The following is an 11,149-nucleotide window of genomic DNA, read 5'->3' as shown; positions in this document are numbered from 1 at the left end:
TTTAATATCAAAATGGCTGTGTACTTCTTACGTTAAGACATAATAAATAATAAGTGTTATTTGCTTGTTTTATTTTAATGACTAACTAACTCTCACTCGTCATCAGCATTTTAGCTTCGAACTGCTTAGGCAGCGGGACAGTGACACTAAGTATTCAATAAATATATTTACAGGTGATAACAAAATCAAACAAAGAAGTCGTCACTTTTATACGTAATTTTACAGATGTTTATCATAATGGATCTTATACCATTGTAATAAAGCACACATTCTTTGAATTATCTAATTCTGTGCTTCTCTTTAAATATCTAAACCGAAATCTAAATTGCTGCTGACTGACATATCGTGGTCTATTGAGGAATTCACTAAGAGAGTATTTAGCGACCCGCATCCAGCTTCCCATGGAAAGCACTTATATAGATATAAACCTTCCTCAGGTAGCCCCCTCTTTTCAAACAGGAACAAAATCCGTCTACGACTTTCCTAGATTACTAAGATAGAAGATTAAAATTAATTAAAAATTATTATCTCTCCAAGCCTTGCTTATTTGGATTTTATTTAAGTTTATTATTTGGTATTTACATATGTATTTTATAATATTTTATTTATTTATTTGTTTATTATGTATGTCTATAATTAGTACTGTGAGTGGAGTACACGCCTGCCACTCTTTCCATCATGTCTCCCATCTCGGGTCTGCTGAAAGAGATTTCTTTTGATTTTTCAATGATGATTTAAATCTCCCACAATTTTTGGCAATTATTCGAAAGAACTAAATTGCAGTTAACTTGTATTTAAATATTTTATTAAGTTTATTATTTGGTATTTACCATTGTAATTTTGTTTCTTGTGATTATCTGTCTCGATGTTTTCTGTGTACTTTATATATTAGACAGATTAGTAAAAAATAAAAGCTGAGATAGTATATTTCTCTATAACTGTTATACTTCTATTTTCTTTGTCTGTACATACAGACAGAAAAAGAGAGGTATAATACTACAGGATGACATCAGTTTGTGTACATAATAATAATAAAAAGAGTGGAGTCGCAAGAGCAGATCCTATGCTCCAGGATGGAAGTGTATTGCACGTAATGGCGTAATAGCGGGGAAACCAGCGCGGGGTCATACCTCGTGCTCGTGAAACCGGGGCCGCACCTCTCGGCATCCTATAGCTGCTTTTAACGTGTTGCGCCCTGGCCGCCGCATGGTGGCTTATTTAGGGTGCCCACAGGCTGCTGTATAGCCAATGAGCAGCGAGTCACCATCTGCCTAATCAAAATTACGTGAGAGGTTTTCGAGGCAGATGTCCGTATCTCACTCCATAGCCCAGTAATCCAATCCACTAGCATCCCATCCGCATGACCCAGACTAAGTAAATCCCTACCTGGCAATAGTTTGGCAGTTGGGGAGGGCTGTCCGTTGGTGTATCCCAATGGTTCATCAAGGGACAGATCTCCACAGCTGCAGCCATCTCACTCTAGAAAAAAAGGTACCAAAGGGCCTCTTCATGTTGGCTTCGGCCCCATGAACGCCTCCCAAATGACCGGGTCCCTATGGGCCCGTGCACATTTTAAATGTATAAAATTACTGATATTTTAATCAACTTAAGAAGTACTAACTCTTATTTTAATAAGATATGCGTTAGTATAGCAATTGATTTTTTTTGCCTACTGCATATTGTTGTCTTCTGAGTAGGCCTATGAACATCAGTCGAATGCTTCATATGATGATAAAAATTCTGGTACAAATGTTGTTTTTCTCGGGGCACATTTCGGTGTTGACTGGCATTTGACCGACCTTTTTGTTGTACTTTTATAGTTGTCAGGTGGCTTGGTTCTTGTTGTTGTATGTTTATAGTTGTCAGGTGGCTTGGTTCTTGTTGTTGTATGTTTATAGTTGTCAGGTGGCTTGGTTCTTGTTGTTGTATCTTTATAGTTGTCAGTTGGCTTGGTTCTTGTTGTTGTATCTTGATAGTAGTCAGATGGTGGGGTTCTTGTTGTTGGTGATTCAGCCGATTCTACTAAATTACTGTAATGTTCCGGCCTGAATTTGGTCGTAGTTGTTTCTTTTGAGACTGACAATTCGGTTCGCCAATGGGTTATTTTGAGACTCATTAAATCTTGAGCTGGTCTTGTAGTAGGTATTGTGTTCAAATTGTTGTTCGGTAACGTTGGTGTAATGGTGGAACTAGTTTGCATTGTAGTATCTGTAAATTTGGAAATAAATTGAAGCGCAGTTTAGCTAAGTTCACACTAACTGGATAAATATTATTATTAAATAGAACTGATATCTTATATTGCTAGAAAATCTAGCTATTAGATAAAGTGTCATGAATGTAACTTAAGTTAACTCTTATCTCAAGAGAAAATGTCGGAACACACAGAGATGAGATAGAGATGTCTCATCTCTGTATGTTCCGACATTATCTCTTTCTTTACTTTGTCCAATCTCCGCGGCGACATCACTTATAAGTCAAATGTTCAGGCTAGCATATCATCTTTGCCATCTTTCAGTGCCAGTATTATAATATTTTATATATACTATAATATGCAATTGATAAAAACATTGATTTTATTATCATTTTTTATTGTTGATAAAATGCAGTGGTGTTAGCCACTTTGAAAGTAGGTACACAGTTTTTCATAATTTTCAGAATATTTTTTATATAAAAATATGGAGTAAATCAATTTTCTTATTTCATGTGTTATGTTAATTTGTGTAATTATAAGATTATTTATTACCTTTAATGGTGTTCGGTTCCTTGTCCAAATTATCAAACAAGTCATCCAGTTTCACTCCTTCTGGTAAGAAATCATTAGGATCAAAGTCTGGCCACCATGTATTCAACGGAGTAGGAGGCCATCCGAGACTAGGCCACGTATAACCAGGCCAAACAGGTGGATATTCCTGAAAATGAAGCCACTGGCTTTCGGGCGTCTCGATAGCATTCTCGGTCTTTTCATTATTTTCCTTGATACTAGCTAAGGGAAGTACCAAAAAATTCTGTACTGGCTGTGATACGGCTGCCATTTGGTCGATACATTCAGTGCAGTCATCGCAGGAACAGTCCTTTCCTTTAGAACGTTTAGAAAAGTGCCCAATTCTATATTCTAAGGCGCTTTCATCACTAGAACCAACACTTTCTAAATTGTTGCCATCTGATTTGTAGACAGAATTAGAATTATCATCTACGGTCAATCCCAAACTTTTTTGGAGTAAGATAGTGATAATCTGAAAGGTCAGCAGCTGCGAACATCATATATTCAACTGCATTTATATATTGAACTCATTGCCATAAAAATTAAAAACGTATGTAAATAAAATCAATTTCTAGTTAACAATAGTACCTAACTCTTTTGGAATTCCGAATCAGAAAAGTAAAGGATAGGTACTAACCAATATCATAACAAATAGCGTCCCTTTATAGCTATAACATTATGGAAAAAAATATTTTTTATCACGAGAATAAAATACTAGCTAGGCAACTTGTAAAATTTTGTTGTACTTGTATGTGTGCATGTATAAAAATATAATAATTTGTAACAGCCTTATAAATAAAATGTGTATAATAAAATCCAAAGTGTAGTGCTATAGTTATTTATTTTGTTGATAAAATGTTTTACGAGACTATACCTTCAAGTAAGCTCTGTAATATGAGATTGGTTAGTAAGTGTTTTTTAAATGGTAGCAATTTAATCATGTAAGGCTATTAATTTCATCTGTATGCTTCATAGATAATATTAACTAATACCATGTTTCTCTTATACCCATCTGTAAAGATCAGTCATCGGGGAATTGTTCCTTAATGTTCCTTCTTACCTGTGTGTGCAATTCTTGTGGCGTTATTGAGGCGACGGCTGTATTCCTGTATTCCTTATCCTATTTTTAAGATTCAAGGTCTTCGACTTTTATTCCTCATAATAGTGTTATAGTTGCCTTTTGCTGTTTGGTTTCAATAGACATCGGAATGGCATTAAGTTCCTGTAAGAAATGATTCGGAAGAATTGCCTCTACAATTTATTGTTCAAGAGTAGATATTACTTTCAGAAGATTTAAGGAAATGCCTATATTTAGTCTTTTTTGTGGAAGAGAGAGAGAGAGGAAGAGCACTGAGTTTTGAAATAAGTTTATATTATTACAGGTTTCGAGTATTCAAATCTTCAGCATCTTACTCCACAAGAGTTTAGAACATATCTCAGATGAAGTTGACAATACTGACTATAATTTTAAACGCAACATTTTGGGAAATGCTAGTAGCGTTTTAAATTTGAAAGATCCCACGAATTTAAGTCGCCGCCAATTTAAAAAACGTGTCAAAAGGATGGTCATGCCACCCGTGCAGAATATGATGTTTCTACCAGCGTCACAAGAAAGAAACGAACAAGGTCTCGGTGCTTTGTGGCCCGATACTCAGGGTCCAGGAGCTATTGCTCAATGGCCTACAAATAGTTGGCCAGGGAATGGATGGAGTGGGAATATGTGGCCCGGGAACGGATGGCCGGACCCCGGAACGGGATGGGTTGGTCCGGGGATGTTTAGTAACAATGGGTGGCCACCTGGTGTAAAACCTGACGATTTCTTACCAGATGGTGTAAAATTAGAGGATTTATTAAACAACGTCGAAGAAATTTTGCCAGCTGGAAATTCAGGTACGAATTTGATAAGAAATTATCGCAGCTGTGAATAGTCCACTACTACCTAGACATAGGCAAAATTTTACAAAGATCTTCGAGGTACGATAATATAAATAGGACACTATCACAGAAAAAATCCTGACCTGGGTATTTATTATCAGATTATTTTAAATATTTAGTTAATATTCAATTCCTATTTATTTTTGCAGAAACCACTACTAAAATAACAGAAAGTTTGAGCAGTATACCAATTGCCACTTCAACGCAAAAGATTGAGATTACGACAACGAAAAATATAGACCTACCAACAAAACTTCAGACTATGATAATTCAAGAGAAACTTATAGAAGTACAGACTATGAAAAAAAAGGAGGTAACAACGGAAGTTAATACTACAGAACATTATAAAATACCAATCTCGAAATTTAGTGAAACAAGAATCACAATATCCAGTAAGAATCCTGCATCACGACCCAAAAAGAACAACTTGTTGAAATTAGAAAAGAATCAGGATGTTACAGATAGTGATTATACAAAAAATGGGAGAAAAATATTTAGACCTGGTAAACAATACAATTATGTTAATCATCAAGTTAATAATCATCCCAGCTATTTTCGTTCTTCCCAATATGAACCGTATCGTCCATTTAATCCAAAGGATTCAAATAAACCATCTAAGATTTATGACATTGAAAAATACGGGAAAATTGGTAGTTTCCCACTAGAAAATGTATTTTTAAGACCAACCAAAACACAATATTCCTCCTTTTTGAGTACAAATAGAAGAACTGGAACGACCGTGTTAACGAAATATGGATTAATTCCAAGGACAAATTATAATCCCAATATTCAATAACCCTTGATATTGAATACTTTATTGTTAAATAAATACGTATTTAAATCCCATCTTATTAAATAAACTCAACAGATTTAAGCTCTCTTCATTTTAAACATTTACCTAGTCTATTCGCTTAGTTAATTCCTCAATCAAAATTATTTTGTCCTTTCAAAGGAGAAATTAATTTTGATTAATTATTAATTAGTAGGTGTTTCATATAGGAATTTATGATTATATTAGGATATTTATAAATAAAACACATTCGAGCTTCGCTTGCATGATGACTGACAAACAACAATGACAAACTGATTTATTCTGTTGTATGGCCGTTACAAAACTGTTAAGTCTCTCTTGACAATGACATTGCGCAACGGAGCGCACACTGAGTGGTTTAAGATTGAGAAAGGCGTTAGGCAAGGATGTGTTGCGTCACCGTGGCTGTTCAACCTATTTATGGATAGCTGTTTGACAGATTTGAAAGAGTCTAAAAGTGGATTAAGGATGAATGAGTTACTCGTCAAATGTCTGCTCTATGCCGACGATCAGGTTATACTGGCGTCATCAGCGGAGGAGTTACAGGAGATGGTAAACTGTATGCATGAAGCTTTAAAAGAGAAAGGAATGAAAGTGAACGTAAGTAAAACTAAAACACTGGTTTTTGAAATGGAGAAAGAAATGACAGCATGTAATATTTTGATTGGAGGAGAAAAAGTGGAGCAAGTGAAAGAGTTTGTATATCTAGGATCAAAGTTTACATCAGATGGCAAGTATGATAGTGATATTGAAAGGAGAGTGAACGCGGGGAACATGGTGAATGGAGCTTTGCATGCCTTTATGAGCATCAGAAACTATCCAAAAAGGCTCGACTGGCTGTGCACAGGGGCGTGTTGGTCCCGACATTAATGTATGGGAGTGAAAGTTGGGTATGGCAAAAGAAGCATGAAAGCAGAATAAATGCAGTGGAAATGAGAGCGTTAAGGAGTATGATGGGTGTGAAATTGAGTGACAGGATAAGGAACAGCGTGATAAGGGAATGTTGTGATGTGAAAGAAGATGTAGTTACAGGAATAGAAAAGGGTATGTTAAGATGGTTCGGTCATGTGGAGAGGATGAATGAAAGCAGGTTGACTAAGCAGATATACAAGGAGAGTGTGGAGGGAAAGGTCGGAGTGGGAAGACCTAGACGAACGTATCTTGATCAAATTAAGGACGTCCTGGTAAAGGGTCAGGTCAAAAGTACCCGAAACCGCCGAGCTTGTATGAAGAGAGTTATGAATGTGGACGAAGCGAAAGAAGTATGCAGAGATCGTGGCAAGTGGAAAGAGGTAGTCTCTGCCTACCCCTCCGGGAAAGAGGCGTGATTTTATGTATGTATGTATGTATGTACAATGACATTGACACTAATATGACACAGTAGGTACTGCAGGTCTTCAGACATTTCGCAGTTTAGTTCGCTGACGCTCACACTGAAATCGTTCCTATCTACGCAAAATTGTGTTCCGAAGGGAATCACAATAATTAAAGATTACATTAATTTATTTATTACAGGGCTAAATTAGTTTATTATAGGTGCGCTACATGATGACAATATTACACATATCAACCAAAGTGCATCAAATCAATTACATTGAAAAACATTGAACGACTTTTCCAATGCATTTTCACAATCGAATCGAAATATACTAACTTATTTAGATGTCTCAATGTCATTGAAGTAATTAAATTCATGTTCAATGTTTTTCGATGTAAAAACATTGAACATGATTTTAATTACTTATTGATGCAATTTTGTCGATTTATGTACAGTCTAGTTGAGGTCATGCCCAAGTGCTACCTAGCTAGCTGCCGCTAGCTGGCTGGCGCTACGTGCCGCCGACTGCCGCTCACGGACAGTAGCGCATTTGTAGGTTTAAATTAATTATTTTTATGTTTTACCTTATAAGAACATTCACAATATCTACTGCGTCCACATTAACTTATCGGCGTATCTATCCGGTTGACTTCGATCACGCCCTGTTTTGTTTTTCATCGTAGTGTAGATAAGATATATTTAGCTACTGCGACGCGAAGCGCCTCGACTTCAGAGTGAACTAGAATATGGCTTCTAGTTTGAAATCAGAAACAAATTGGAGATTCAATAGAGCGAATTATCCTACGACCAAAAATACTGCGTCGTCGCCGATGAATTATTCCTGTGAAAATGAAGTATCTACTTACGTGCCTGAAGATGAAGAAAACTTTGGCATCGAAGTTATCAAAATTGACAATAACAGATATAAGACCAGTTTACATGTGTCACAGCTTTATATAGGCTGCATCATTGGAAGAAAAGGTGTTACAAAGAAAAGCATTGAAAACGATACAAAAGCTTATATTATGATACCAAATCAAAAACAGGAACAAACTGAGGATATAACAATCATTGGGGCAAGTATAGAAAACGTTATGGCTGCAAGAAAACGAATAAATAATATTGTGGTTTCAGCTAGAATGAGACAACGGCCAACACATTTCATATCATTACCTCTGAATACAACAACAGTTATGGAAAATTTTGAGAAATTTAAGGAAGCTGTTCTTAGTAGCTGTTCGATGAATGATGGTGTCGAAGATTCATTGTTCATTAGTGGACGTAAACTTCACCTTACTGTTGGAGTTATGTGTCTGTCGGACAATGTGGAGAGATCGCATGCATCCAAATTGCTAACTGAAGCTCGCGAAAAAGTCGTGATGCCACTTATACAACAATATATCCCCATAAAAATACGTCTTAAAGGTCTATCGTGTATGAATGACGACCCAAAAGCAACTCATGTCTTATATTGTAATGTGCAAGAAGAGGATGGCCCAAGTGGTTTACTTCAAAAGCTTACAGATGGATTAGCGCAATATTTTCTCAAAGCACACATCATGAAGAAAGAATTTGGAAGGGATAATGTCAAAATGCATGTAACATTGCTTAATTCACGTTACAGAAACCAATCTGCGGACGTTGCAAAAGAACACTCACGAAATCTCAGGAACAAAAGAATGAGCTTCAATGGTTCTAAGATTCTCAAAAAGTTTTCTGAGTACGATTTTGGAGTTTCCACACTATCAGACATACATCTTTCCCAGATGAAAGTAGTGGGACCTGATGGGTATTACTTACCGACATGCGTTATTTCTCTCCAATAGTCTATAAAATGTCGAGAAGGCCTTTAACTCGAACCGCTATCCGTAAAGCCGCCGGATTGTTTTATTAAAAATATTTTCTTGCTCAATTCCACCGTATTTTTTTATGTATGTTACGGCAAATCTTCGGTATTTATATTTACCCAACCTAATCACTCTTTTTTCATTTAAAAGTAGAGTGTCCGTGTAGTCCCATGGTAATTTGGTGAAGGTCTAGTAATAAGCTCAGCTCATCAGCTCTGCAGTCATGTAAGTTAATTTGTAAAAATGGTGTGTCATATACACGGGCTTATCTTCTCACAAGGAGACTGGTGGACCATTATACTATGTCAGTGATAGCAAAAACCAGTAAGAACCAGAGCTAATAGAGAGAAGGAGAGCAGATGTTAAGTACTTATCACGTAAAACCGGCTTCAATAACACTAAAAAGCTGAAAATAATTGATGATAAAATTAACTTAACTTAAAAAATTTCCCAGCACCAATAGAAAAAAAGAATATTACAACTCTATCTCATACCCATAGATGTCGTAAAGCTTAATTTGGCCTATCAGTTTTATAGCTCTATCTAACCCACAAGGGATATAGACGTATATACGCTTGTATGTAAACTAACTTTAAGTCGTACCAAGGCGATTAGTGGGATGCTGGCTCTTAAATACAAATAATACTAAAGCAATATACTTACTAAATTTATGTCAATTTATTATTGCACACAATATACCTGCGTAAAAAGAGGAGAAAAAGTGGAGCAAGCGAAAGAGTTTGTATATCTAGGATCAAAGTTTACATCAGATGGCAAGTATGATAGTGATATTGAAAGGAGAGTGAACGCGGGGAACATGGTGAATGGAGCTTTGCATGCCTTTATGAGCAGTCAGAAACTATCCAAAAAGGCTCGACTGGCTGTGCACAGGGGCGTGTTGGTCCCGACATTAATGTATGGGAGTGAAAGTTGGGTATGGCAAAAGAAGCATGAAAGCAGAATAAATGCAGTGGAAATGAGAGCGTTAAGGAGTATGATGGGTGTGAAATTGAGTGACAGGATAAGGAACAGCGTGATAAGGGAATGTTGTGATGTGAAAGAAGATGTAGTTACAGGAATAGAAAAGGGTATGTTAAGATGGTTCGGTCATGTGGAGAGGATGAATGAAAGCAGGTTGACTAAGCAGATATACAAGGAGAGTGTGGAGGGAAAGGTCGGAGTGGGAAGACCTAGACGAACGTATCTTGATCAAATTAAGGACGTCCTGGTAAAGGGTCAGGTCAAAAGTACCCGAAACCGCCGAGCTTGTATGAAGAGAGTTATGAATGTGGACGAAGCGAAAGAAGTATGCAGAGATCGTGGCAAGTGGAAAGAGGTAGTCTCTGCCTACCCCTCCGGGAAAGAGGCGTGATTTTATGTATGTATGTATGTATACCTGCGTTTCGGCACGCAATTCGGAACGAACGCCAGAAAGAAGATGATTAAAAGAGTAATGTTATCTTTTGCTGTGAACTACGGACAAGGTATTAGACAGGCAGCTACATAAGTAGTAACTTTATTTTTATGTAAAACATCCTAGGTTGCACTATACATACTGTCTTTTGACGTTTATTAAAAAGAAAAAGGAACAAATATTTTTTCAAATTATTTATGGTACTAAACGGCGCCTTAAAAGAGATAGAAGCCTTCTCGTACTTTTGTTGAATTCGAATGGTTGTTTTGTTGGTCTCACTATGTTTTCGATAGGAACGCTATATCTTCCTCCATAAAGTCTTTTCTCGGCTCTCAAATAGTTTGATGCAACGCCATAGCTATCCTGTATATTAATTATTTCTCTGCCTCTGGTATATTCAACTGTGAACCCTTTTCGTCGAGTAGTTGTTGTTGGAGGACGTTGGGTAGTGCGAACAGTAGCACGTGTAGTAGCCCGTGTAGTAGTAGTAGTAGCGCGTGTAGTAGTCCGTTTAGTAGTAGTAGTAGCGCGTGTAGTAGTAGTAGTGCGTACAGTTGTAGTAGTGGGTGCAGTTGTAGTAGTGGGTGCAGTTGTAGATGTGGGTGCATAAGTAGCAGTGGGTACAGTAGTAGTAGTAGTTTGTGCAGTGGAAGAAGATGATTTATTATTCTGGTTATCATCTTTATTGGGCCCCTTATCATCTTTATTAGAACCCTCATCATCTCTATTTTTTCCTTTCTTATGCTTATAATCTGTAATTAGAATTTTTAAAGAGAATTTAGGAATTTGTGAGAACTGACTTATTTTTTTTCTTATTCACTCAGGGTTAGGATGGATCAAATTTTCGTCTATATCATCAAGGTTCTATTTTTTCTTAATTATGTAATAATTTTGTAATACTCATACATAAGTATCGTACATGCATGAATGTTTTGAGAAACAAAAATTGCTCTTAAGGGCAATTTTTTTTTATAAAATCTTGCATCATGCAAATGTTTTATACGTCTCAACTGAACCAATTCTCGCAACACTTTATCCAGCCCTTCATCCTTTGACATCTCCT

At 36.6% G+C, this 11,149-nt stretch overlaps 3 protein-coding genes across 9 annotated transcripts; 2 read left to right on the top strand and 1 right to left on the bottom strand.

Annotated features, from left to right (window-relative positions):
* The first annotated feature begins 58 nt into the window (after positions 1-58).
* On the top strand, positions 59-5,565 carry LOC106138296 (uncharacterized). 7 transcript variants are annotated; one of them, XM_060947449.1, is made up of 3 exons: positions 59-822; positions 4,144-4,651; positions 4,846-5,565. In XM_060947449.1, exons 2-3 carry the CDS (start codon positions 4,324-4,326, stop codon positions 5,490-5,492), a joined length of 975 nt encoding a protein of 324 aa, XP_060803432.1. In that variant the 5' UTR covers positions 59-822; positions 4,144-4,323; the 3' UTR covers positions 5,493-5,565. The 7 variants fall into 7 exon arrangements, with proteins under 7 accessions (XP_060803432.1, XP_013194865.1, XP_060803431.1 ...); XM_013339411.2 differs by lacking the exon at positions 59-822 and adding an exon at positions 2,201-2,337; XM_060947448.1 differs by lacking the exon at positions 59-822 and adding an exon at positions 2,201-2,626.
* Positions 1,709-3,032, bottom strand: LOC106138298 (uncharacterized). Its single transcript, XM_013339414.2, has 2 exons — positions 2,744-3,032; positions 1,709-2,208 (listed from the first exon to the last, which is right to left on the bottom strand). The coding sequence occupies exons 1-2, from the start codon at positions 3,030-3,032 to the stop codon at positions 1,709-1,711; spliced, it is 789 nt and encodes a 262-aa protein (XP_013194868.2).
* A 2,006-nt stretch (positions 5,566-7,571) lies between the features above and the next one.
* Positions 7,572-8,651, top strand: LOC106138266 (activating signal cointegrator 1 complex subunit 1-like). Its single transcript, XM_013339377.2, has one exon. It carries the CDS (start codon positions 7,572-7,574, stop codon positions 8,649-8,651), a length of 1,080 nt encoding a protein of 359 aa, XP_013194831.2.
* The last annotated feature ends 2,498 nt before the right edge of the window (positions 8,652-11,149 follow it).

This window comes from Amyelois transitella, chromosome 13, assembly GCF_032362555.1.
Source record: "Amyelois transitella isolate CPQ chromosome 13, ilAmyTran1.1, whole genome shotgun sequence".
Classification (NCBI taxonomy): domain Eukaryota; kingdom Metazoa; phylum Arthropoda; class Insecta; order Lepidoptera; family Pyralidae; genus Amyelois; species Amyelois transitella.
This window is presented reverse-complemented; position numbering and strand designations above follow the sequence as displayed.